General features: G+C 56.7%; 3 protein-coding genes across 17 annotated transcripts in view; 1 reads left to right on the forward strand and 2 right to left on the reverse strand.

Moving 5' to 3' along the window:
• Positions 1 to 6359, reverse strand: part of LOC126087703 (ciliary rootlet coiled-coil protein 2) — a 19064-nt gene extending 12705 nt beyond the window's left edge. For 4 of the 9 annotated variants that reach the window (XM_049905291.1, XM_049905292.1, XM_049905290.1 and 1 more), the window contains exons 1-3: positions 1399 to 1901; positions 998 to 1115; positions 711 to 924 (exon numbers count right to left, since the gene is read on the reverse strand). In XM_049905291.1, coding sequence (XP_049761248.1) covers positions 711 to 924; positions 998 to 1115; positions 1399 to 1528 — 462 coding nt within the window. In that variant the 5' untranslated portion in view covers positions 1529 to 1901. The other 5 variants (XM_049905297.1, XM_049905299.1, XM_049905298.1 and 2 more) reach the window with 5 other exon arrangements.
• CLK3 (CDC like kinase 3) lies at positions 5870 to 19680 on the forward strand. Of its 2 annotated transcripts, none has more exons than XM_049905308.1 (13): positions 5870 to 5957; positions 9330 to 9481; positions 10180 to 10396; positions 12228 to 12324; positions 12600 to 12666; positions 14962 to 15078; positions 15860 to 16026; positions 17258 to 17352; positions 17444 to 17573; positions 17791 to 17873; positions 18164 to 18243; positions 18509 to 18599; positions 19265 to 19680. In XM_049905308.1, the coding sequence occupies exons 2-13, from the start codon at positions 9330 to 9332 to the stop codon at positions 19439 to 19441; spliced, it is 1473 nt and encodes a 490-aa protein (XP_049761265.1). In that variant the 5' UTR covers positions 5870 to 5957; the 3' UTR covers positions 19442 to 19680. The 2 variants fall into 2 exon arrangements, with proteins under 2 accessions (XP_049761265.1, XP_049761264.1); XM_049905307.1 differs by having other exon boundaries at positions 5912 to 5996.
• A 379-nt stretch (positions 19681 to 20059) lies between these two features.
• The window catches only part of EDC3 (enhancer of mRNA decapping 3), a 63638-nt gene continuing 57045 nt past the window's right edge, over positions 20060 to 26652 (reverse strand). For 5 of the 6 annotated variants that reach the window (XM_049905304.1, XM_049905306.1, XM_049905301.1 and 2 more), the window contains 2 exons: positions 25134 to 25351; positions 20060 to 22444 (listed from right to left, as the gene is read on the reverse strand). In XM_049905304.1, coding sequence (XP_049761261.1) covers positions 22110 to 22444; positions 25134 to 25351 — 553 coding nt within the window. In that variant the 3' untranslated portion in view covers positions 20060 to 22109. Of the gene's footprint in view, positions 22477 to 25133; positions 25352 to 26652 lie in introns of all 6 variants that reach the window. The other variant, XM_049905305.1, reaches the window with a different exon arrangement.

The raw sequence follows: 26652 nt of genomic DNA on the forward strand, positions 1-26652 counted from the left end.
ACCCCACCTGCTGATAGCTTCAGAGCTTAGGCCTGCAGAAGGACCAGGGACACTGTCATGTAATGCTAGAGAGGCATGAGAAGACAGTCAACTGGGTCCTGAGGGTCACCCCAGGCCTGGTAAGGAGCAGTGGTTCCACGAGGGTCGACTGTGGGCTAAGACATCTGAGTCATTAAAAGCTTGGGCTTCTAGGCCGTCAGGGGGCAGTCCAGTCCTTACCTCCACATGGGGCAGGGATGCTGGTAGCCTCCCCAAGAAGCCTCAGCTTGCAGAGCTCTCTCTCCTTCTGGGGATCACCTTTTCCACCAGGGGAGGCTGGACTTCTAAGGATGCTGTTCTGTCCACCGAGCTAAAACCAGACCCTCCCTACTCTCCCTCCATGGGCCACAAGCCCTCCCTTTGCCTCTAGCAGCATTCCCGGCCCTGCCCTGCATACCCCTCACAGGAAAGCGCTGCCCGTCTCCAGGCAGCGGCGCCAGGCACGGATACAACACTGTTCAACACAGCAACCCCGTTGGCACCTCTACTTCCCTCTCTCTCCTCTGGATGCTCCAGACCCTGACAGACCTTCCTGAGAACGCGGCACTGGTGAACACCAGCCCTGAGCGTTCTGGAGCTTTCAGGCTGGTAAGAGGACCTGGCTAGCCCAAGGGGCCTCCCTGGGGCCTCGGACAACAAGGAAGGTGGGAGGAAGAGGCTGGGAGCCTCACCTTCTGCTTCAGAGTCAGCAGCTCACACAGGGCCCGGCCTCGGTCCAGCTGGCATTCCCGCCTCTGCAGCACCCGGGCCTGCTCTGACAGGGCCTCCAGCGCTGCCCGCAGACGGCCGGCCAGCCCTGCCCGCTGCCACCTGCTCTCCGCAAGCCACACCCGCAGGTCCTTCTCTGACTGCCACTGGTCCCTCTCAGGGGCTCTGTCTGGGCACCTGCCAGGGAGAGAGGAGTCAGACTGCCAGCAGGGTACCAGAGGGCTGCCGTGCCTGCCATCCCCAGGCTCACCTGCACCCCTCGGTGGGGCTCCGTGGGCAGTCTTGGTCCAGTGGCCAGAGGTTACAGGAGTGCCGGGGACAGCATGTGGGGCCAGACATGAGATCCATGGGCTCTGCCTCAGTGGGCCCTGAGTACAGAACAGACTGGAGTCTAAAGCTGGAGCAGTCCCTTCCTCCTAGAACACCCACCTTTGAGCCCCCTCCTCAGATGCAGAAACTGAGTCCCTGGGGTGAGCATGCACTCAGCCCCACCCCCTTGGCCCAGGGTTCTCTCTGGTTATTCCAGTTTCAGATAAACCCCAGCCTCGGCACCACTAAACAGTTCTCAGTTCTAACAGTTCCCGTGTGCTGTGGGTGCTGACCGCCAGCCAGGCCACCTACTGAATAAACACCACCTCATTTCACACTCACGGGTACCCGGCTGGGGGCTGTGCCGCTGAAGCTCAGAGGGGGCATTCAGTTGCCCCTGGTCACTGCAGGGCAGGGAAGAACGGCCCAGTAAGCAAGGTAGGCACAGGATTACTTCTTCTTGCTTACTCATCTGTAGAGCACAATTTCACCTGTTCCTTACCGTGTTAAAGATGTTCTGAGACCCATATGAAACTGTGCACTACAGATGATAAGTAAACACAATTAAGCCCGTGCCTACCTTGCTTGCTGGTTAATCCGCCCCTGCTGCAGGGAGTCCCTGCAGAATGGGGATTCCCACCCAGCGCTGTCAGGCACTAGAGCGCACACTCACCCACCCTGCTGCCCTGCAGCGCTCCCCTTCCAGGTGTGTGAGTCTGGTGGGCAGTGGTTAGGAAACAGTAGGGGCCAGGGGAACATTTCAGGGCCAGCACAATTTAGCTAAAGGAGCCCTGGTGGCACAACGGTTAAGTGCTTGGCTGCTAAGAAAAAGGTATGGGGTTTGAACCCACCCAGCAGCTCTGCAGGAGAAAGACCTGGCGATCTGCTCCCGTAAAGATTCCAGCCTATGATTGCTCTGACAGAGATCACAATAGAGGGTCGCGGACAGAGCAGGAGAAAAAAAAGTAGAACAAAATTCAAATTCACAGAAAAAGACCAGGCTTATGAGTCTGACAGAGACTGGAGGAGCCCCTGACACTATGCCCTCCGGATACCCTGGTAACTCAGAATTGAAGCCACTCGTGAAGTCCACCTTTCAGGCAACGATTAGACAGGCCTTTAAAACAAATAATAACACAGGAGAGGAACGTGCTGTTTTAGTTCAATCAAGTATTCAAGACCAAATGGGCAACACCTACTCAAATGCAAAGACAAGAAGGCAGGAAGGGACAGGAAAACTGGAGGAATGGACATGGAGAACCCTGGGTGGAAAGGGAAAGGGGGACAGTGCTGACACATTGCAGGGGTTGCGACCAATATCACAAAACGGTTTGTGTATAAATTTTTGAGTGAAAAGCTAACTTGCACTGTAAACTTTCACCTAAAATACAATAAAATTAAAAAAAAAGATTACCCACCCACTGCCATCGCAGCCTAGAAAACCCAACGGGGCAGTTCTACTCTGTCACGTGGGGTAGCTATGAGTAGAAGTCAACTCAATGGCACCTAACGACAACAACAACATAGTTTAGCTGTGATGTGGGGGTCAGAAGCCCCCAAACTCCTTGCTCTGATACCTCTTCAGTTTCCATAACTGCAGCTGTAACACAGGGGCCCTGACACCCATTCCCCACCAGCTTGTGGTAACTCATGAGGCAGACAAGGACTACTCGGTGGGTATTATCCCCTCACACTCCTCCTATCCCCACTCTTCTTACCTCCAGGGCCTCAGAGTCCTACCACTGTCTCCTTCCTCCCAAGCCTGAGCGCCAGGTACCCAGGCCCAGGCTCCGTGATGGCATGGAGGGTGTGTGGCCCAGTCCTGGAAGGCTGTCTCCACCTGAGGAGAAAGAAGAACTAGGCTGAACCTCCCCTCCCCTCGCCCTGATGTGCCCATTCCTCATATACCCAGACCTGCTCCCACCTCAGGATGGCACTGCCATCCACCAGGCCCTCTCGCCTCTAGACACCTTGACTACTCTCCCCTCCCTCCAGGCCCAGGTCCCTGCAGCCCAGGAAATGGGAACCTGACTCTCCTAGGGGCTCCCAGGAAGGTTTTCCAGGGGAGGTAACCCTGGGGCTGAGGCTTGAAGGTGAATTAACTACCCCTAGAGAAGAGAAAAATGGATGTGGCAGACAGAGGAGAGAGCATGAGCAGCAGGACAAGAGGGGGATCAGAACAGCTGGGGCCTGGAGGGGCAGTAAGCTGAGTCTGCGTTGAGGGTGGCCAAGTGAAAAACCAAGAGGGGCAAGGCTGGCCCTAAAGAGGAACTGTGGGGCCAAGTGGCTAGGAGCCGGGCACAGGGCGGAGGCAAGACCTCGGTGCTCTTGAGTCATGCTTTGGACCTCAACAGAAAGGACCTGGTGCGGGCAGGGGCGGGCGACTGGGAAAAGAGCTTGGGTCTTCAGGGCAGGGCTGTGGAGCAAACCTCTGGAGTTGGTCCACCCCCTGAGCTCCCGGGCCAGGGGTTACCAGGGACTTATTGCCAGGCAGCACGGGAGTATGAGAGTGGTGCAAGGGCAGTTCCACATACATCACATCAGGGTAGATCTTTTTCCAAGTGCCTATTTGGTGCCCTGGTGGCACAGTGGTTAAAATGATGGACTGCTAACCGAAAGATCAGTGGTTAGAAACCACCAGCAGCTCCACGGGAGAAAGTTGTGGCAGTCTGCTTCCTTAGAGATTTACAGCCTCGGAAGCCCTGTGGGGTGGCTGTGAATCGGAATCCGCTCAGTTGCAGTGGGTTGGTTGGTAGGTTATTTGATACCCTGTTTCACATTCTGCTCAGGTGTGAGTTCTTTTAGGAAGAAAGAGACAAAAGAAAGAAGACTTACTGGTAGAATCTCAAGCCCAATGGCTGCCTGACTCCAGATTTTGGAGAGTTAAGGAGCTGGGAGATGGCTCCTATTTCTCTTCAGAAAAAGAGAGAGCTGCTTCCTCACTGGGAGGTAGGGACTCCTGGTTTCCTGGGGGTAGAGGGCTTGGGGGAAGATGGGCCTAACTTACCTCCTCAGAGCCTGGTGCCCAGAGCAGAGCTGGGGACAGGAGCCTCTCTGAGGGCCTTGGCGCCTCTCAGCTGCCCGCCACAATCCTGGCTCCAAGGAGCCATGGAAACCGCGGGCAACACTAGGTGGTGGGAGGAGGAGCCACCAGAGCCCTCCCACCTCGTATGAGTGGATGAAACCCCTAGGAAGAAACCTGGTTGGTGTGTCCACGGCCTAGACCAACGAAGCATTGAAGCATTTGGAGCCCGGGCATAGGGGTGGGTAGGGGTTGTGGCACCTCAGGTGCCTGCCATTTTTTAACCCCCTGGCCCCTGAGGCAAGATCCTGAGGGGGCGAGATCTGAGGGCGGCAATAGCCAGGTTCTGGGTCACCCACTGCACACTTGAAGTGGCTCTAGAATTTCTATATTGGGGGCAGCATTTGATTGGCAGGAGGACTCGGGCATGGTCTTGAGGGGGCATTAGCGTAGCAAGCACCCAAGTTTTAGGTAGCTTCTGTGTTTATTTTGGGTGGGAGTGGTGGAGGAAACCGAGATTTGGGGGATGTAAGCATCCCTCAAGCCACGTCGTAAGACTCCAGTTTAAGGGGGCGCCAGAAGCGAAGTACTATAGGGGGAATGGTCGCCTCTGACCAGGCAGCCGGGGCTTGGAGACCGCGCCCCCAAGTCAGGGGCGTGGCCAGTTCTCATTGGGGAGGGGGCGGGAACTGGGCGGGGCCGGGGAAGAGAGGCAGGCGGGCGGCCCGCCTCCGCCCTGCCCCGTGAGGTGTTGGAGAAACCCAGGCCGCCCATTGGTGGATGGCAAGAGCTGGCTGTCCAGGGGAGGGGGCGGTGCCTGGGGAGATGCCCAGCCCCGCTCACTCCGGCCGGGAGAGGCTGCGGGTTTCCAGCGCTCGCTTGGCTTGGGGGCAATTAGGGGCCGCTCCCGCTCGTTTAGCTGCGCGACGCCCGGGAGAGCCCGGGGGCGGGGACGCCACTCCCGGATCGGGCGGGGCGTGCGCGCCACAAAATGTGAGGTCTCCCAAAGGGCCCCGGACCTCAGTTTCCTCATTTGGGAAATGAGGCTTCGTAATCCCGCTCTAGACAGATAGGAGGGAGGCGTTATGGTGATGCCATGCTCGGGGGCCCTGCATGGCGCGAGGCTTTTGTTTGGCTGGGGCTTACTGAGAAACAATGCTGGCCGCACTAAGACGCTCTAAAGGTACTCAAGGGGGAAGAAGACCCCCTGCCACCTGACCCCGACCCCTCCAAGATGCCCCACCATTGTGGCTCTCGGGTATATTCCCAAAAACTGTTTTGGATAAACACACAAACACACATTTCATTTGCTTTTTTCACACAACCGTTGTCACCACCGCCTTCGTGAGCCTCTGGGCCCAGGTCTCCGCCGTCTTTAGTTCCCTCTTGGGCCCCGTGGCCAGGTGGACCGCAGTAACCCCCGTTTTCACTGTCGTAACAGGGAAACAACGACCGTCCCCTCCGCGCACAGAAAAGGGGTTGGCGGACACGGGCGAAGCTCCGCCTTTCGGCTCCGAGCACCCCCGCCGGGCATGGAGAGGCTCGGGGACCAGGCACCTGTCAGGTCTGGAGGGTTTACGTGCGTCGAGACACGACAGGGGGCGGGGCGAGCCGCCGCCGCCGCCGGAGCCACCCCTCGGCCCTCCCGGAGCTAGTCTCGACTACTCTGCGGCACCGACCGGAGCGTGGAAGGCCAGTCCCCCAGAGCCTTCGAGTCAGGGGCTAGAGCGTCCCGGCCACCGAGCCGAGCCGACCCGGGGCTGGCGACGCCTGCGTCACCCGGGGGGCGGGGACGCCACGGGCGGAGGCCGGAGCCGGAAGCGGAAGAGGTGCTCGGAGCGGGGAGTGGGGCCTAGCCGCAGCCGGAGCCTGGGAGACGGTGAGTGTGGGCCTCGGCCCGCGACGACGGCTGCGGGAGGTGAGTCGGGCGGGGCGGCCTCGCCGGGTGCGGGTTTCGGGTGTCCCGGTTTGGGCTCGGTCCGCGCCCTTTCTCTTCCTTTACCAACCTCAGGCCGCAGCCCCGACCCCTCACCCCTGACCCGCTGCTTGTCGCCCCGAGGGCGAGCACGGCGGACCTCGAGCTCTCGATCCCGTGGTGTCGGAGTGGGAGCCAGAGCAGCCTCTGAGGCCCCCTCTGTCAGCCCCTGCAGGGACCCAGTTTCGGCACTGCGCCTGCCCGAGGAATGGGGTCGGGGTCCGACCTGGGATAGCCTGGAGACTCCTTCAGACTCCTTGGCTCGAGCCTTGGTCCGTAGGTCCCTCCTCCCCGCGTGGCCTGGAGTTGGATTCTGGCTCACACCGACCTGCCCCCACCACCTGGGTCCCTCCTCCGCCATTGACGGTGGTTCGGGGGGCACGGGGCTCCTAGATACCCAAGACCTGGGGCGCCCGAAGGGACCCGAGCGAAGGCCGCAGGCGCCTGTGTGTGTTTTGTTGTGATGATGGAGCCGCTCCAGCCCCGGGGGAGGGGCCCGGCCAAGCTGACAGCCCAAATGCCCGGCTGCTCCTCAGCCCGGTAGCCTCTGTGCTTTTAGTTCCGGGTGCGAGTGCCCTGGTGTGGAGCCGGTGTGGGAATTGCCCGAGCCAGGCCCCGGTCGAGGCGGAGTTGGCGGGCTTCCAGCTTCCCTCCTCCGTGCCCTTGAAAAGGAGGAGCGTTTCACCCCGTTGTGGCGGCTTGCGAGGTGGCAAGCTTGAGGTTGCAGTGGCGGGGCAGTGCCAGCCAAAAATAACCGTGGGGCGCTGGGGTGGCAGGGCTCCGGGAGGGCAGTCGCTGACCCGGCTGGCTGCACTTCTTGTCAGCCCAGTTCTCTGGCCAGGAACAGCAAATGAGAAGCCGACTAGGCCTGTGCTCCGAGGAGAAGAGCTGGCATCCTCGGCCTGGTTTCCTTCACATTACCTTTTTTTTTTTCCCATTGTGTAGAGCAGAGCCTCCTAAAGCATGATCGTGACCTTAGCTTCCTAAAATAACCTGTTTGCTGGGGTCTCAGTGGATCTGAGGCAATGGATGAGAAATGGGCTCTTGTGCTGTTGGTGGGAGGCTGAGGAGGGGGTCTGGTAGGTCCAGTAGCTCACCTGCCTAAAATGCGGTAAAGGAGAGATGATTTCTCCTATTAGTCTTGCCTTGCGTGTAGTACTTTATAGCTCTCATGCTTGTCATCTCCTTTGCCAAGTTGGCTGGGAGGTAGTGTTATCTCTACTTTCCAGGTATGGTAGCCGAGGCCTAGAGTGACTTGTATAAATTCACGAGGACAGTAAGTGACAGCACTGAGAATTAGGTCAGGGTTTTCTGCCCAGAACTGTCTTCCCCCAGGTTCCCAGGAAGGGACTTATAAAGTGTTCTTAGTGCTCTTAAGGCATTTAACAGAGGTCCAAGTTGTTACCCGGAATGTTTTTCATTTTGTTAATGAAAAGTTGCCTGTAGTACCACTTGTGGGCCCAGGCCTATGCTAGGCAGTTGGTTTAGAGGAGACACATTAAATCCTCACAAACACTTGTAAGAGATTGTTATCCTGTTATTGCAAGAGGAAGCTGAAGGATAGAGCAGTTGAGTAACTCGCCCAAAGGCACACAGCTAGAAGTGGCAGTGCCAGGCTTCAGACTGACATCTGTCTGCCTCTGAAGCCTGGGCTCTTTCCACTAACATGAAGTGTGTGGACATGTGTATCTTCCAGGTCCTGGGAGGGAGGCTTTGGCCTGGTGTGGACTAGACCAAGTCCTCCTGATGCTTTGTCTCCTAAGCAAGGAGGGCCCATGCCAGGCCACTGGAGCTTTCATTCCACAGCTTGGGCACCTGCCCCAGGGTAATGGCAGGAAAACAGTGAAACATTAGTCACCTAATCAACAAAACAGAACAGCAATCCAGGTCTTAGGGATCTGTCAGTGATTTTCTGTATGTTTATCTCCAAGGATTGCTGAGGGCTGGGCCAGTACCACTTCCTGGACTTCCCAGATAGAGAGGGGACATCAGCTACTGGGGAAATGGAGGGCAGTGACTTTGTCAGGATCACCGAGGAGCTCCCAGGAGTTTGGTCAGATTGGCCTCTTTGCCCTGCTTACCCCAGGGGGAGCCATTCCATGCTGCTCTCCTCTTGACAGACCTTTCTGCCTTGATGGTGCAGCCTCAGTGGGTTTGTCCGAAATGTGCTGGTCAGGTGAGCCCAGGACTGACCATGACCAGAGGCTGGCTGTGGCCAAGTGAAGGATTGGCCTAGCCTTCCCATGGAGGCAGCATCAGGGTTTTGGATGTAGGTGGAAATGGGGGCTGGCCTCACATAGCCACTTTTCTCAGCTGGTACTGGTCCAGCCTGGCGATTTCCCGTGGCGGATATAAGTCTTTGCTTAACAGGGAGAGTGGGGTGGGGCCCTTTGGCCTGCCTGCCTGTGCAGGCAGCCAACCCCTCTGCTCTTCCTGAGATGGGAACAGGAGCCAGTACTGGAGCAGGGGAAAGAGAAAAGGGGACAGCAAAGGTGATGTTGGAGAGAGGTGAGGCACTGCCCAGCATGGCACTGCAGGTGGTCTGAAGGGTGCTAAGTGGGCCTCTGGCAAGAAACTTGGGTGCTCGGAGGACCCTGGCATCCCAAGGGATACTGAGACCAAGTGATGACCAGTAAGGGCTGGTCAGACTCTGGGGTAAGCTGGGGAATATTTGTGAGACCCTGTATGCCTCTTTTTCCGAGGGCTTGTCCTCTCATCTGTGGCTCCTCACATTGACTTGCGATCCTTACTCCCTTGAGTAGGGTCCACTTCAGGGCCTCAGCCAGGAGACTTTAGGCTGAAGGTGTTTCCCCGCTTGCGCCCATGTTGTTGGCTTCATGCCAACAGCCCTTTGACTCTGGCCTCTGGCTTTACAGCATGGTCACTTCATAGGACCACCCAGTAAGTAGGGGACTAAGCCCAGTAGGCTCCTCTTTCTCCCTGGCCTTGGTGACCATACTCACCATTCCCTCCTGCCTTCCTGCCTCAGCACCTGGTCCCAGCTCACCCATTTCCCCAAGTGCTCAGGCCACTAGGCCAGTGATGCTCTGCTGGGGAGGCAGCTATTAGTTCGCTGGCAGAGAGGGTGTTACCCATTGTCTGTTGTTCGGCCAGTATGACCTCAGAGTTCTTCTTCACTTCATAAAACCCTGGGAGGGGCTGCCCCCAAACAGAATAATGGGCCTCCTCTTTAGGCACGTCTGGGCTGCCCCGGCAGCCCTGTGGCTGGAGGTGGCTGGCTGCATGTTGAGTAGGGCACTTTCTCTCGTGGCCTAGATGCATCACTGTAAGCGATACCGCTCCCCTGAGCCAGACCCGTACCTGAGCTACCGATGGAAGAGGAGGAGGTCTTACAGTCGGGAGCACGAAGGGAGACTGCGCTACCTGTCCCGAAGGGAGCCTCCGCCTCGCAGGTCTCGGTCCAGAAGGTGAGAGGGAACTGGGTAGGCAGGAAGGACTCCTGCCCTTGGCTGGGCTAGTGAGATGGTTTTGGGGCTTGGGGCAGTCTCACATCTCCTCGAAATGGCTGCCATCTCTGCCTGCTGCTCCTAGGACCCACCCTGTCCTCTTGGGGGACCTCCCCAAATCTCACCTGCATTCCCTGGCCTTTGCGTTAGCTGCAAGCCTTGCCTCCCCTTCATCCTCTGTCCCTGAGTGCCCCTTCCTCTTCTTCCTTCTCCCAGAACATTCCCCATTTTTCCAGGATGGCAGTGCAGGTCTGTGGCTCCTCCTCTACTAACCTCCTGAGCCTTCCTCGGTGGGGATTGGGGGGACCCCAGCCCTTTCTAGCGGTTGGTCCCTGGTCGTATCTTAGCCTCAGGCCAAGGTTAAAGTCTCCAGAAGGCCACAGGGAGCCTGAGTGTCTGAGCCCTCAGAGGCCCTCCACCTGCTCCCCTTCCCCACTGCTCTGCCTCCTGGGGCACTGGAGGGGTGCCTATCTTTAGCCAAGGTTCTGGAGGACAGGTGGGCTCAGCACCTTCACACCTTCCCTCCCTTGCTCTCTTCCCGCCAGTCTGGGTGTCTGTGAGCTCTTTGAGGGTCTACACAGGCTTCTTGCCTGGTAGCAGGGACCTGGCTGGTGGGAGGAAGGACCCTGCTGACCAGTCTCCCCCACCCTTCTTGGCAGCCATGACCGCCTGCCCTACCAGAGGAGATACCGGGAGCGCCGAGACAGCGACACGTACCGTTGTGAAGAGCGGAGCCCATCCTTTGGCGAGGACTGCTACGGATCATCACGTTCACACCATCGTCGGCGGTCACGGGAGAGGGAGCCATATCGAACCCGCAAGCACGCCCACCACTGCCACAAACGCCGCACCAGGTCTTGTAGCAGCGCCTCCTCGGTGAGTGGTGGCCAGAGTGTGCTGGCTGGGCCTTCCAGGCCTCATCTCTTTCTAGCCTTCTCTCAGGCTGGTTGGTCGTGGTGAGTACTGCCAGCTGGGCACACACACTGGTGTGCGTGCATGTGTGTGTGTATGTGTTGTCTGGTCCAGGTACAGAGCTGAGCTGGGTGGCCCGGCCCCTCTGCCTTCTTGCCCCCTTGGCAACGGCAACTATAGGGGCCCTGATTCCGGCGCTGGCTGGCTCCCAGCTTTTCTGTGTCTCCAGGCTGCTCCAGACACCAACCGCATGGCACCGGTGGCCAGGGAGCCTTCTTGGGGAGCCTTCTTGGGGATCCAGTAGGGTTGCCGCTATGTGGTCTATATGGTCTGGTCCTTCCCTCCCAGAGGTTGCCCCAGTAGCTGAGAGCTTTGACTGGTGTGGCCGGCACCCACCTTCCAGTCCCATCTCCACACACCCTCCCCCGAGGCTGGAGAGGATTTGCCCGTCAGCCCGGTGCAGATTGGGAGCTTTCCTGCTGACTTCCAGCCAGGCCTTCTGCAGTCTCGCCTCTTCATGTGAGGGGCAGTCCAGGCGAGGGGTGGGAGCTGTCTGTGTGCTGGGGTATGTGAAGAATGGCAGAAAGCCTTCAGCCCCAGGCAGCCCCAAAGGCAGAGCCTGGCCGGTGTTCCTGGTGTGGAGGATCGTGTAGACCCTACACTGCACCCAGGCCCCCAGGAAAGAAAAGCCAGTTGTGTATCTCTGAGGCTATGTGCTGCCTTCTCTTCTCCTCCCGCCCCCCTCCCCACCCTCCTGCCGGCCATGAGGCCCCTGAGGGGTAGGGGCAGGGTCAGTGGAGGGGTCCAGCTTCTTCTCTGCCCAGTTCTCCCTGTGACTTCTCTGAGCGGCCATGGCAAGTTGAGGGGAGACTGGGTGAGCCCAGCACGGCCTGGTGGCCTCTTGGCACACTGTCACAGGATGGCAGTGCAGGTCAGTGGCTCCACTGCTTCTCTTTTTGGTGCCCTCTGTCGTTGTGAGGCTTGGGATGGGCCTGGCCTGTGGGCGGCACGGTGCCAAGGCCAGGGCAGGAGCTGGCTTGGGGCCTGTGTGGCCGTGGTGGAAGGAGGCCTGCAGGCCGACTGGCCCAGAGGACCGGCCCCTTCCCTGCTCGAGGCTGGTGGCAGGAGGGCTGCTGGCAGGCCGTTTCTGGTAGTGGTGCTCAAGTCTGGCCAAGGATGCCGTCTGGGGACAGGTAGCAGTTTGGCTCTGAATGGCAGCTATCGGGCATGTGCAAGGCCGTGTGGACAGTAAGCAGGCAAGGACAGGCTGGGCATTTCGCAGGAAAACCGAGATGGCCCTCTCACCAGTCCGACGGTCAGACCCAGGCAGGGCTGGCTGCCTTCTTGCGCCGTTCTCTCTGCGTCTTCAGCTCTGGCCGAAGCCACCACGAAGCCCCCACGGGAGGGCCTGGGAGGGGGAGACTCGCTGGAGGAGGGCGTCAGGGATGTGGCTCTCTTCATGGCCTGGCCCCTCAGCCGCAGAGGCTGGTCGTCTTTCCGAGCGTTTGCGGCGCCCCTCCTTGTAGATAATGTCCGAGTTTTCTTTACATACCTGTAGCTGTTTTTACTTTTCTGTTTTTGAAGTCAGTTTGTGTCTTGACGTGTCCCTTGCAATATCCCTATCGTTATATATGCTGTGTGCCTTATGAAATGCTGGCATCTGGAAAATCCAACCAACCAACCCACCGGCTCCTCACCGTCTCCACCTCTGCCTTTGACTGACACCTCAATCTGTCAATCGGAACCGCCTACCATGCGATTGGTCGGATGGCGTTTCGGGGGGCGGTGCATGCAGAGAAGCCAACAGAGCAGTAAGCGCAGCAGCCGGAGTGTGGAAGATGACAAGGAGGGCCACCTGGTGTGCCGGATCGGCGATTGGCTCCAAGAGCGATGTACAGCCACCTTTCGTAAAACTTTACCTCTCTACTTTCTACCCCCCTTGTTAGACGAGACCTCTCCTGCCTGGAGGGGCCTCTAGTGCGCGTGGCGCCTTAGCGGGGCCACCAGTAATTGCCTGAATGACACAGACACTAGCAACTTCTGTTTTTAAGAGTGTGGCAGTGAGAGAAGCCTTTTTTGTTTTTGAGAATTTGAATGCTGTGAACTTACAGGAGCTGCCGGCCCTTTGCCTTGCAGACCCTCACGCCCTGTTTCTTCTTTCTCCTAGATGAGATCGTGGGGAACCTGGGCGAAGGTACCTTTGGCAAGGTGGTGGAGTGCTTGGACCATGCCAGGTGAGGGCACCGGGGCAGCCCCAACCAGCTCTGGAGGTGACTGCCTGGGAAGAGCCTGTTTGGGAGGCTTGTGGGTTGTGGTTATCTGAGCCTTTTTCTTTCTGAAGGGTAGCACCAAAGCAGGGTCTGACCTGTACATGTTGGTGTTCTGCGGACCCCCTGAGAAATTCTTGGGGGTCTGCAGGCATGCCCAAGAATTGCTGGGCAGTGACTAGTTCTGCCCTGATTTCCCCTTCCCAGGGCTGTGGTGGTGGTTCTCAGGGCAGGGCCATGTGGCCTGGCACCTGCTCCCTGGGATCTCTTGGAAGGTCTTGGCCTGGCAGGGGACTGGGAGTGCTACTACCCTACCCTACCCTGGGCATCTGCCTGAGGGGCCGTGCCAGGTCCCTGTTGGGAGAAACAAGACTGGGATGTTCTCCCAAGTAGGCAGCTGCCTGCTGCAGTGTGGCAAGGGTGAAGTGGGGTCTTCACCGAGCATGCTCAAAGAGAGCTGTGCTATCCCGTGTGTGTTGAGGGCACACTCTCTGTTCCATGCTTAAGAGCAAAACACTTTCCTCAAGATAGGAGCTTCCTGCCTTGCTGCCTTCCTCCCCTAGCTCTGGGCAGGGGAGCACTGTGTGTAGAGTAGGGGCATTGCCTCCGTGCCTTCCTGGCCCTCTGATTGGTTTGGCACTTCAGCTACAAGCTTATGTGTTCTTTATCTCATTGACCCACTCGCTGTCCGTGGGTGACCTTCCCACGATCTTAGAGGTGAAGAAGCACGTTCAGGGTTTGCCACCTTTCCCACAGCTAGTGAGTAGTGGAGGCGAACTCGCAGTTCCACAGTGCATCCACAGTAGGGGTGCTCAGAACGGACCGTTAGACCCAGGAGCCCAGCCATCCCTGTGGCCCCAAGATGAGGTAGTGGCAGTGACTGAGGAACCTGCCCTTTGCTCCCAGTCCCATTTAAACATCCCTCAGGCCCAGTATGGCTCAGGAGGGCCGGACTGGGACCAGTGAGTGTAGGGACTACACCGTGCCCAGAGCACGTGACCACATAGACATGTGGCAGCACCAAGAGCTGTGACTCGTGAGGGCAGCTAAGCTCTCCATACTGTGCCACTCTAAAGAGCTGGAGGGGAAAATAAGCCTCAGAAGCCACCAAGGGGCAGCGCAGGGGTAGGGAACCTTTGGGACCCAAAGGGAGAGTCAGGAGCAGTGGGGATTATTGTGAGGAAGCAGAGTGCCACTCAGCCAAAGCAAGGGCCTTATCCTCCGACTCACCTAGCCCTGGCAGGGGCTCCCTTTGGAAGTGATGAGCTCCCTGACCTAAGGACTGACATGCCACAGAGGAATTCTGTTCCAGGTGGAGCCTGGAGTGAGTGGCCTTTCCTCTGAGGTCCTTCCCTGCCCTGACAATCTGTAATTCTGGGGAAATGAGGCAGGGAAAGAAGAGAACAGGGTATTCTCCAGAGGATGCCTCTGCCCTGGGGCCTGGGAGCCTTTGCCTGGGCACCAAGGCCCAGCCTGCCTAACCTCCCTGAGGCCCCAGAAGATGCACCCTTGTGAGCTGGTGCTGCTCTCACTCGTTTTCGAACCACGGCCATCCCTTCCTGATGGGGCCTGGCAGCTGAACCTCAGCAGGATGCCTTCTCTGCTGACATCCTGGAAATGGCCTCTGGTGGCTGGGTTTGGGGCAGGAAGTGCAGAGCAGGAATTATTGAGATCCTCAGTAGATGCTTAGCCAGGGTGCCTGGCACCAAGTGGTAACTGGTAAATGCTTGTGGTGGGAGGCAGGCAGGTGAGTAGGCACGGAAAGGGTTGTGGTAGAGGGAGTGGTCCTGGGCCTTAGGGAGAAGACCCCATTTCTGGCACCCTTCTTCTCCATCCTGGAAGCCCCCACCCCAGGGACAGCTGTTTACAAAAGAGGGCTTTGGGTGGGACGGCCTGGCCAGGGTCCGCACTGACTGACCTAGAGGCTGGGTTACTGCACGGGCTCAGGCTGGCACTGGTTAGTGGGATTGGCCTCTACTCCTACCCACACTCTCCCCTGGGAGCTGGCAGTGGCTGATTTCATAAAAGGCTAAGGCTGGCATGGATGCCAAGAGCATTCACACACAGATGCCAAAGGAGCTTGCTGTTAGGAGCATAGAGGTCTGGGTTGCATGGGCAGGCTGGGCATCAAAGTACCTGCTCTCTTCAGAGCAGGCCTGTTCCTGGTGAGTGGTGTTTGCTGGGAGTTGCTGGGTTGAGGCAGAGGGGCAGGGGTGGGGCTGGACAGCTGCTGATGAGGGCCCGTTTCCTTCCTGGTCCCAGAGGAAAGGCTCAGGTTGCCCTGAAGATCATCCGCAACGTGGGCAAGTACCGGGAGGCCGCCCGGCTAGAAATCAACGTTCTCAAAAAAATTAAGGAGAAGGACAAAGAGAACAAGTTGTGAGTGTTGGCAGGGAATGGGAGGGAAGCCTTCAGTGGGGACAGAGTCCACTTTAGCCCCTACTGCCTGAACCCCTAGGTCTGGGCACACTGTCCCATCCAGTGTCTGGCCTGTGCCTTCTTCCCACACTCAGCACCCGGGAGCTTGGCAAGGGAGTCTTGCTGGAAGGAGCCTTTGGACTTTAGTCCAGACTCCACCCATCCGGCTTGGTGTTCCAAGGCGGCCCCCCGCTCTGCCGTTGTGAACTGGGACTTCACTGGGTTGTGGTGGGCGGAGGTCAGGATGTCCACAGGAAGCTATGTGGGGCTCTCCTGCAGGAGGAGGCACCCAGAGGAAAGCCTGTCTTTGGCAAACAGACGCTCAGCTCTCCCTCTCCTCCAAGCAAGTGTGCTAAGCCCTGGGCACATGGTGAATCCAGCCCCCCTCAGGAAGCACCGCTGAGTGGGGAGGCAGCATTCCATCTCTTCTCAGAGCAGCTCTGAGGCAGGGCTTATCCCCATGTCACCCATAAGTGAGGGGGAGACCTCGGACCAGACCCTGGCCTTCCCTGGGGGCCAGCGCTCCCCTGCCCCCGCAGGAGGTTGTCCTTGCCCAGCTGATCTGTGGTGGCTGGTGGGGAGATGTGCTTTAGCTCTGTTAACTGATTCTCTTTCTTCTGTGTATCTCCCTCCTGGCGTGTGACCCAGTGGCCTAGGAGGGAGTGGGGACTGGCTGCATCTTGAGACGGGGGCGGGGCAGCCCTCAGCACAGAGCCTGAGCCCCACCCATCCTTCTCCCCAGCCTGTGCGTCTTGATGTCTGACTGGTTCAACTTCCACGGTCACATGTGCATCGCCTTTGAGCTCCTGGGCAAGAACACCTTTGAGTTCCTGAAGGAGAATAACTTCCAGCCTTACCCTCTGCCACATGTCCGGCATATGGCCTACCAGCTCTGCCATGCCCTTAGATGTGAGTGTCCACCCTCAGATGGAGCACAGGCCAGCCACACACTTGCAGCAAAGCTACCTGGTTGTCTCGTTCTCCCCCATGCCCTCTAGCACATTGCTAACCTTTCTGCTGGGCCTGAGAGACACCAGGGCCCCTCTGGCTGAATGGCCTTCTGTCTCAGGTAGGAATCTCAGTGTGAGGATGGAAGGGCTGGAGTCCCCTCCAGGGACCTACCTCCTGAGCCAGCCTCTGCCCCCAGGTACCCAGGAAGGGAAAAAAAATAAAAGCTGTGGTAGAATTAGCCCAGCTACCAACCTTCCTGCATAGGGTAAGAAGGCTGACCTGGCAGATCCCACCCCGGGCACTGCCCACACTGATAGCCTCTGTAACTGTCACTACTCATCTGTCTGCAATGTTAGAATGTGCTCGGTGGTGCCAGCACTTGTTGTAGAATTTGCCATGGTTGGAACAGTACAGAAGGGCTCTTCGGAGAGGAGGTAGATAGGCCTGGAGCTAGACTCTGCAGGCTCTGGCTAAGTGGAGGAGATGGGGAAGAGCGTTCCAACCAGGTGAACAGCTATGTGCAGGCCAAGGGCCTGGTGTGTGTGGAGACACTAGGAGAGGGAGCTCAGTTGCAGAGGGGTGGCCACAGCTTTGTGTGGGGCTTCAGTGCCAGATGGGAGACTGGCGCTTGAATGTGATGAGTGGGCGAGGGCTGGAGGGAAAGGCAGGCTTCCCCGCTCAGGGGACCACCTCATGGGTGTGGCCTGTGCAGTTGCACACGGCCCTGTGCTTGGTTCGGTGCTTTGCTGCCACTATCTTGACATTGTTAATAGTTGAACAAGGGGCCCTGCGTTTTTGTTTTGCACTGGGCCCCACAAATTTACGTATCCCGTGCTAGGAAGGGGAAGCACCCTGAGTGTTGTGGCAGCTTTGGTGTGAGACAAGGTGAGGAGGCCTGGCCCCTGCGGAGAGGTGGAGAGGGTTTTTCTTAATAGAAGAAGCTCCCCCTTCCCACCCGCATTTCTAAAGTCTCAGACGCTCCCAGGGCCCAAGCATGGAGAGGCCTTAAGAGGGAAGCCAGTGGAGAGGCAGAGTAAGCTCGTTTTCTGGGCCCCCTGCCAAGGGTAGGGGTGCGAGGGGCTCTGGCAGCCCCTGGCTTTGGAGGAGGGGTCTGGGTTTGAGCTGGCAAGAGAGCCAGAGCAGAAGCCCAGTCTCTCAGTGCCTGCTTCCCCCATCCCCACTTCCCTAGTCCTACATGAGAACCAACTGACCCACACAGACTTGAAGCCAGAGAACATCCTATTCGTGAATTCCGAGTTTGAAACCCTCTACAATGAACACAAGGTATTGGGGAGGGGAGAGGGCGAAGCCCTGCTTGATGGTGGGGAGCCCCCACTGGCTGCCGAATCCTGACCTGGCCCACCTTGCCCTTCAGAGCTGTGAGGAGAAGTCGGTGAAGAACACCAGCATCCGAGTGGCTGATTTCGGCAGTGCCACCTTTGACCATGAACATCACACGACCATTGTGGCCACCCGTCACTATCGTCCACCTGAGGTGATCCTTGGTGAGTGACTGTGTAGCAAGCCCCTAGACCTTGCAGACCAGGTCTGAGGAGCATGGGGACAGTATCATGAGTCAGTGTGGTTGCTGACTTGGCACCAAGAGAGGCACTTGCACTGGGGTTTGAGCAAGAGTCCCGCTAGCCAGAGTGGCAGGTGCCCTGTGACCTTCTAGGCTGGGAGCAGGGAGCAGGACCTCATAGTCTCCATCTTGGCTTTCAGAGCTGGGCTGGGCACAGCCCTGTGACGTCTGGAGCATTGGCTGCATTCTCTTTGAGTACTACCGGGGCTTCACTCTCTTCCAGGTATGGCCACCCCTACACATTCCACTCCCCTGACCTCTGTCCTGACAAGCCGCAGGGCACTGGGTGGGAAGTCCATGTGCCTTAGGAGAGAGGTGTCTGCCACCCGCCACCAGCCATCTATGTTGTGAGACTCGGTGGAGATGCTTGGGGGAAAAGGAGTGGACATGTTCCTTTGGTGGGTTTGCATCTCGCGGGGCAGGGAGGACACTTGGTCATCTTTCGGTTCCTTTTTTCTCTATGAGGGGACTGAGGCTAGTACTGACCCCTGCTCTGTCCTTGACCTTCCACAGACCCATGAAAACCGAGAACACTTGGTGATGATGGAGAAGATCCTAGGTCCCATCCCTTCACACATGATCCACCGCACCAGGTGAGGGGCACAGTAGCCCCCTCAGGGCTGGCCTAGGGGCTTTTCCCTTCTTGGCTGGGCCAGTGGGGTACTGGATGGTCTTTGCTGGACATCTGTGGCTCTTCCAGGCTCCCTGTACCCCCTCTGGATGACCTGGCAAACCCACTGCCCTGACCTTCCTCCCCTGCTGGGTCTGGCCAGAGCTGCTCTTTCCCACCTCCCACCAGAGCTTTGTCCCTGGATACTCCCAACACTTGAGAAACATTCCCCTTCCCTTCATTTCTAGGAAGCAGAAATATTTCTACAAAGGGGGCCTGGTTTGGGATGAGAACAGCTCTGACGGCCGGTATGTGAAGGAGAACTGCAAACCTCTGAAGGTCAGTTTCTGGCTTCCCCTAGCTCAAACTCATGCCCAGGAGACCCCAGGCACTGGGCAGACATACAACAGAGACAGGACAGGCAGTCCTCCTTCCAGTTCTGTGGGAGGCTGTGCCTGGGACTGCTGGGTGCTGGCAGTGGGGCTTCTGGCAAACTGCCCCAGAGGGGCCCTTAGCCCCAGCCTCTCCCCACAGGGTGGCCATGAATGTAACTGGGGAACACCAGCAGAGCCAGGTGTCCGAGACCCTGGTATTTCCTGCCCCCTCGTCCCCTCTCAGTTTTGGGAAGAACTAGGCAGAACTGAGGTGAAGGGGACGGAACACCTAGACATGGCCAGAAGGCCTCTGTCGATGGCACTGCTGCTTGGCCAAGTGTATTTTGCAGAGGGGATTTCTATCACCTGTCAGGACTTTGCATGTGGGGCCAGAGGCACCAGCCCAGCAAGATAGCCAAAGCCCGACAAGTTCAGGCCAGGGTGTTAAACAGGCACAAATGAAAAGGAGCAGCTCATTTTTTGTCCAGGAGGGCGAAAGTACTGTCCTGCCAGGATGCATTACTGCCCCCTCTGCTAGTCCAGCAAGGCTTCCCAGAGGCAAAGGGACCTGCTGTGGCTTCCCAAGACCCTGCCGTCAGTCACATTGAGGCACCTTGTGTCCCTGAGCAGAGTTACATGCTCCAAGACTCCCTGGAGCACGTGCAGCTGTTTGACCTGATGAGGAGGATGTTAGAGTTTGACCCTGCCCAGCGCATCACACTGGCGGAGGCCCTGCTGCACCCCTTCTTTGCTGGCCTGACCCCTGAGGAGCGGTCCTTCCACAACAGCCGCAACCCAAGCAGATGACAGGCACAGGCCCCTGCCCAGAGATGGAGGTTGGGGCGGGGCCACTGGCCCTTCTCCACCCTCTACCGCCGCGCCCCAGGGCCAGAGCCACCCATTGAACAGTGCAATGTGAAGGAAGGCAGGAGCCTGCAGGGGAGGAGACTTGGTGCCCAGCTGCCAGAAAGCACAGATTTGACCCAAGCTATTTATATGTTGTAAAGTTATAATAAAGTGTTTCTTACTGTTTGTAACCCCTGGTACCGGTGTGTCCGTCTCCAGGCTCCTTGCCTTCTCTCCTCCCTCCCCCCGACCTTATTAATAAAGTCTTTCTTAGCAGTTCACCTTGTGGAGAGCTAAGTGTGAACTGGGCCAGGCACAGAAGGGCTAGCCAGAAAAAAGACCAGAAGCTGGGACATCCATCTGGGCCCAGGGGGAGTAGTCCCTGCCCTGAGGTGGAGCTTAGGTCGCAGGCCTGCTGGCTGCTGTCCTGGATCTGCTCCCCTGTTGTCTCCAGGTACTTTAAGGGAAAACAGCCTGGCTGGCTATGCAGGGCTGGGCTTTGCCTGCCCTCCCCTTCGCTGGCTGGGGGAGTCAGTGCCTCATCTCAGCCTACAGAGCAATTCAGCACACGTCACAGGACTGAGTCGTTCTGCTTTATTTTAGTGCTGGTTTTTGGTTCCCCAAGAGCCACACGAAATAGTCTTGACCACCTGACTGGGGCCCCTGGGGGACTGGGCACTGTGGGCAGGATGCCTCTAAAAAGAGCGAAGGTAGAGGAGTCGTGCTTATCTTTAATACCACTGGAGAAGGCCGAGGCTGAGGGCAGGGGGAAGCCCCTCTGCCACCTGGGGAAAAAGAAGAGGGAGAGGCTTGGGCACAAACTCCCACTGGCCCTTCAACTGGGCCATCACCCCGAGGTCCACTGCAGCTTACTAAAGCAAGCAGAGTCTTCTGGGCAGGGTTTCTTCCTGCTCGTTTTCCAATGTACCCAATCGGGGGGCCTAACTGTTGGGCAGCCAGAGCTGTTTCACTGTTGCCTATCAAGATGCCTGCTATCCAGCTGTGTTCCTTGGACTGTGGCCCTGCCTCTACACACAGGGCTCCATCATTCGGGCTTGTTGGCCCTGAGAATGAGCAGAGGCTCATGGGGGATGCCCAGCACAGGGCCCATAGTCCCTGTCCTCCTCCCACTGCTGGAGACAGTTTAACGTTTAAGGGAGGATGGGAGGAAAGGAGGGACCAGCCCTCCCTGCCCTTCCTCATTTGCTCCTGGCTATGCTCCTGTAAGAAAAGTGACAGCCTGAAACCCGTGATACCGGGTCCACCCTGTGTCCACGATCCTTGGTAAGCCCTCCCCCGTTAGCCAGAGTGGGTGGGCTCAGGGCAGAAGGCAATCTGAAGCCCTGGAAAAGGCTTTAAAGCACAAACCCTTGTGGAGGATGGTTCCCACGGCATGGCTCCTGTCCCGCCAGCCTTGAGGGCCGAGGCCTGTGATGGTGCCAGGGCTCAGTCCTTTGGATCTGAGCAGCAGTGTGTGTGTTCTATGGCTGAGCCCCTCAGCTAGTTCATCCAGAACTAGCCTCGTTTTGGCATCTGAGCTAGGGTACTGGCCCCCAAGCCTACTCATCTAGTGTGGACACCGGATGAGGGTTCAAAGCCCACACAGGGGAAGGGTATGCACCCTGCCGGGGTGACAGCTACAGAGGGCCATTTCAGGTGAAGGGCAGAGGGGGCAGAACAGAGCGGGGGTGGCCCAGGACAGAAGCACCAGGGAGCCTCTTCTGGCTCAGCACCAGGCTCCCCTAGGGGCCTCCCCAATACTGAACATTAAAGCTGCATCCTGTGGCCCAAGACTAGGCAAAGGCTTGGCCCCCGGCTACAGGGCGTCGGGTACAGGCAGGGGCCCTGCTGGCAGGATGGACATGGTGCTTCTACAGTAACATAACATCATACTACTGATGCTGAAAACGACAGAAAAACAAGAAAATCCCAACAGAGTATATCACCAGCCTGATGCCACCCCCTTCCCTGCCTCTCAGACAAATGGAGTGGAAAGGAAGGAAGGGTCCTTGGAAAAACTCCAGCATAAACTTGGATCAACTCTGGAGAAAGGGGCAAAAGACCCCTAATCAACCTGTGGGGGGCAGGGGGGTGGTGCTAGAGAAGACCTAGTCACACCCTCAAAATGAATGATGGAAAGTCTGCCCTCTAGTGGACAGCTGCAGCATGGCTGGTTCTATATGATTAGAGGAAGGGCTGCCCAGGCTGGGTGAAGAAGCCAGGAGACAAAGCTGCAAGCTCTACAACACAGCAGGTGCAGGCCCTCACCTGGGCCCTGCCCCACCCTCAGGCGCTCACCCAGGCCCAGTGGCTGTAAACCTGAAACACTGCCTGAGAGCTGCCTTTGTCTGTAAACAAAGCCTGACCTGCCATGGGCCAAGGGCAGACACGCAGCCACTGCGTACTCAGCTTGCCACCCACCCACGCACCCAGGGGGGAAGCCTTCCCAGGCTACGGGCAGGTGACAGATCAGTTTTAAATCTGTGTGTTCTCTCACAGAAGAAACATATCCAAAAGAAAAAAATTTAACAACAAGGTCCATGATGCTTCACATCCTTAAGGCGTTCGTTGTCAAGTTCAGTGTCAGAGGCCGCAGGGGACTGCCGGGTCCAGCCTGCCCCAAGCCTCTCTAGGCAGAGTGCAGTGGGATGACAAACTTGCAGCCAAAGGGCGAGTGGTAGTTGATGCCCACCTCCTGGAACACCTGCTGGGGAATGCCGATGTCACACAGATAGACGCGGCCTGCGTGCTCCCCCAACGGCAGAGGCAGGCCCAGCGCTAGTGACCATTTGGCATCGATGCCCTGTTCACCTTCGTGCACAGGAGGGTCTATGCTGAGCACCGGTGCCCGGTTCTGGTTGGCCCAGGCCACGGCTGCCTTGTACCAGGGCTGATCCCGCAAGAAGGCGTTCTCAGGGCAATCCAGGCAATTGATCACCAGGTCCACAGGGCTGGTGGGCAGGTCTGCAGGTGGAAACAGTGCCATCTGAAAACTCCTATAAGCAGAGAGTAACCCAGGCTGGGACTAGAGCCCAGGTGGCCCTAAGAGTGTCCTGTTCTCCAGATACTGCCCTGCTGCCTGGGCCAGGACTCTAGCCTGGCTGGGGAGGGTGCTAGAGCCCAGGGGCATGTAGGCCTGATGGAGCATTAGCCTGCATTAGCCTTGAGTCACTCCCAGGCTGAAGTGCTGTCCCGCTGAGGTATGCAAGGCTGCTCAGGCCCTCGTCCCTCCTCTGCCTTGCAGGCAAGCCTCTATACATACTACTCACTCCCTGGGTGCATTATGAGTTCTGGAAGGCTGGGTTCACTCCCGAGTCAGCCTCCACAGGGAAGCCCTGCCCAGGGCCCAGCAGAAATAGGACCAGACTGCTGATTAACGATCGGTCCAAGACGGGTGAGCGGGTGAGAGCATTCTTGCTCATTCTATCTGGGCTCGCCTACTCTGCTTGAGCCAGCCTGCCCTCCTCTCTGGCCCCTTCATTATCTCATGGCAACGGGTCTCCCACACAGCCCAACCTTCGTAACGGAAACAGACTCTATCACTGTTCTCCCCAGGTGTTTTTCAAAGGCTCCTCGGCAGTGACAGGCCTCTGGGACAGTACACTAAGAACATCATGTCTCAACAAGTATGTAAGTCTTGGACCAGCCTAAGAGGTTAAACAGAGCTCTGGTGGCACAGTGGTTAGGAGATTGGCTGCTAACCAAGAGATTGGCAACTTAGAGAATAATAGAGACCAGTCCAAACTCAAGAGTCATTATCATCATACTTGCCTCCTGGGGTGTTTGGGATATGTGGCCTTGTGAGCAACCAGAGGAAGAACTGCCTGCAACCGAGGTGTGTTATATAACTGAAGAAGGGGAACCCACACCAGGCCTCTTTCCCAGCTCTCTGCCTGAAGTAGTGACACTTCCTAGAGTCACATAGTTCTCGTACTAAAAATGCCACCATGGGGAGTCCTCTGTGGGCCATGAGGTTCAAGAGGGAGAGCGGCATGTTATTTTTTGAGTGTCCACAGGAGCCTGGCCTGAGAACTAGATTGATGTTCTAGGTCAGGCTCTGCCCTCAACTCGCCATCTGACTTCTGGCAAGGCCCCTTCTCTGGGCTGTATTTGCTTCTTCCAATTCTGCTCCCTGTTTTCTCTTCACACTCCAATCAGACTTGAGCTCCACCACTCCATTTGAAACAGGGACCCCCCACACACACTGCTCAATCTAGTGGCCAATTCTCAGTCTTCATCTGAACTCACCCGGAGTGGCCTGCTACCACAGCAGCTCACACCCTCCTTTCTTCACTTGGCTTTCAGGTACCAGCCTTCTCCTCCCCTCACTGGCCACTCCATCCATGTCTGCTTAGCTGGTTTCTCCTCAACTCTCTGACTTCTAAACAAAGAGCTCAGTCTTTGGACTTCTCTATCTATTCTCTATGTGCTTCTCTCTCTTACTAGGTGATCTTATCCAGGCTCTTCATAGCTTTAAATGTATCTACACACTCGTAGCTCCAGGCTCACGTACCCTACTGCACCATGAACACTCCCGCCTGCATGGTCGGCGGTGTGGTTGCTAGCTGCCGCTGAGTCAATTTCAATTCACAGCGACCCCAGGAAACAGGAGTCGAAAGAAGTGCTCCACAGGTTTTCTTGGCTGCAATCTTTACAGAAGGAGGTTGCCAGGTCTTTTGCCCGTGGAGCTGCTGGGTGAGTTCAAACTGCCAACCCTTTGGTTGGCAGCTGAGCACTTAACTGTTGCACCACCAGTGCTCCTCAGGTACCTCAAACTGAGCCTCTGCTCTTTCTCCCCAAACCTTTCCCTCTTCCCAGTCTTCCCATCTCAGGGAATGGCACCTCCATCCTTCCAGTTCCTCAGGCCAACAACCTTGAAGTCCTTAACTCTCTTGTTCTCTCACCCCCACATCCTATCTGTTGACTTGGTATCTCCAAAGCTGATTCAGAAATTGACTCCTTTTCACCACCTCTCCAAACTACCATCTTGTCTTAGCCATTGTCACTCTCTCAGATTATGATAATAGCCTCTTAATCCATCCTCTGTACTGCTACAGTCTACTCTCAGCATCCAGAATGATCATTTGAAACTTGAGTCAGGTTAAGTCAGTCCTCTACTTAATCCTCCAATACCTCGTCATCTCACTACCCAGAGTGAAAGCCCAAACCCTTGCAGTGATCCGTAAGGCCCTTCATGACCTAACCCTGAAATGCCTGTCTAATCACATCTCTCTCCCAGCCAACCCCCCAACACGCCCTGCTTTATTTTCCTCCATGACACTTATTACCATCTAAGCTAATAGAAACATTACTTAGTCATCCCTCTGTCTTTCCTCACTAGGACATGAGCTCCGTGGAGGCATGGGTTTGTAATCTATGGCCATACTCCAGCACCAGGAACAGGGCCTGCTCCATAAATACTTCTGAAATGAATAAACGTGCCCCAGCTCTACATCTTAGTGGTGTGGGAGAAAGGAGGGTGAAGGGTTAGCAAGTAGGCAACTTGACACCAAGGGTATTTCCTTTCTGCTGCTCTAAGATCCTTCTAGGAACATATGATACCTTTCCACTAGTTGCCACTGGGTGGCACTACCAAACCACCAAACAACCCCAGAGGGAGAAGACCCAAGCCCTGCCAGCATAAAGTACTCACCTTTGAGGCTAGATACTTGTTGGCCTTGGGTCTTGCTGAAGAGAGAGAGCTCGTTGGTGATGGACTCCAGCATCTTGACAAAATTGGGCAGGAAGAGGATGACCTGGACATCGTGGTTAGCTAGGTGCCTTCCACAGCTGATACCCTGAGCCCCCTTTGCATGGGGTCCACATAGCAGGGCCACTGTAGGCCTCTGGTGAACATTTTTGGGATTCAATCTGGAACAGAAGGTGGTAAAGTGCAGTATCAGCAATAGACTTGCCAATCCCTAGCAGCTCATACCAGACAAGTGCCTGAAGGCCTCTGCTGCTCTCAGAGCTTTCTCCCCCTGCTCACCAAGGCCCAGACTCCCAGGGCCAAAATCCGCTGCAGGCCAGGTCTACAGAGTGGTGTTCCCATTGCCCCACACCCCTGCACCACTTCATCTGCTGGGCCCTCTCTCCGGGTATCTACTCGGGTCTTGTTCATACACCACTGTGGCCAGAACACTGCTTTCTGGCCCAAGAACACTTAACAATTTCTCACTGTGGGGCCTACTAGGCCCAAACCCTGCCCTGCCAAGAGGGCTTACCACTTCTGCAGCCTTCTCTGCGCTTCTTCCCCAACATGCCTGCTCCACTCCAGCGAGGCTGCTCTCACCTTTCTCTCCTGCACTTGGAAGGTTCTTTCTTGCTTGTGCTCAAACTATGGCCACTGCTCAGAAAGCCCTCTGCTTGTCAAACTCTGACCCCACTTTTTCTTTGAGATCCAGCTCAAGGCCCACTTCTTCTAGGAAGCCTGCCCTGATTACTCTGGCTCACTCTAATTTTTACCTTTTTTCAACTCCTCTAACAAACTATAGCAGGTACCAAACTAGTTTAGTTCTAAATTGTCCTCAATTGCAGTCCAAGTTCTCTTTACTGAGCTGCCAGTAAGCTAGTAAGGGTAACACTGCAGAAACTAATAGTATCTACCTCATAGGATGCTGTGTGAATTAAATGCGATAATGAACGGATGGATGCCCTGAGCACAGTGCCTGCCGCGCACAAGTAGCGCTCCTTCAGTGCTGGCCATTGCTATGGGTACTGGTCACAAAGAAGGCAGCAGGCTAGGGATGCCTAGCCTTCCCAGTTGGCAGCTAACTTGGATACCCACTTCCTGATAGAACAGTCACTTCCAGCTTTCTGGCCATTCAAAGCTGAAACTCCACTGGTCTTAAAGAAGCCACAAGTAAGAAGGATCAGAGGATAAGCCCTGGAGCTGTGCCCAACTCATCGGTAGTGCAGTCTGCCCACCGGGCAGGAAGGTAGGGGAGATGGACAGCAAGAAACAGGGCTTAAGTCCCTGCTTAGGGGCAAAGCAGTGTCACTTACTAGTCACCCAAGGGTAGGAAGATGACAGATGCAGTCAAGCCAAGGAGAAACCTCATAAATATCCGCCCCCAATAAATTTTGGGGAAATTTAACAATGTACATATACACCAAACTATTATTTTCTTCACTATTTATGAATCTTGAGAAAATATGAGAACTTCCCTTCA

This window comes from Elephas maximus, chromosome 13 (assembly GCF_024166365.1).
Source record: "Elephas maximus indicus isolate mEleMax1 chromosome 13, mEleMax1 primary haplotype, whole genome shotgun sequence".
Classification (NCBI taxonomy): Eukaryota; Metazoa; Chordata; class Mammalia; order Proboscidea; family Elephantidae; genus Elephas; species Elephas maximus.

Bases quoted from the DNA above. Each gene is read 5' to 3' on its own strand.
- CLK3 (XM_049905308.1), top strand. From the start codon at position 9,330: ATGCATCACTGTAAGCGATACCGCTCCCCTGAGCCAGACCCGTACCTG. The intron at 10,397-12,227 runs GTGAGTGGTGGC...CGGTGCATGCAG, and splicing joins CTTGTAGCAGCGCCTCCTCG to AGAAGCCAACAGAGCAGTAA. The intron at 12,667-14,961 runs GTGAGGGCACCG...TCCTGGTCCCAG, and splicing joins GAGTGCTTGGACCATGCCAG to AGGAAAGGCTCAGGTTGCCC.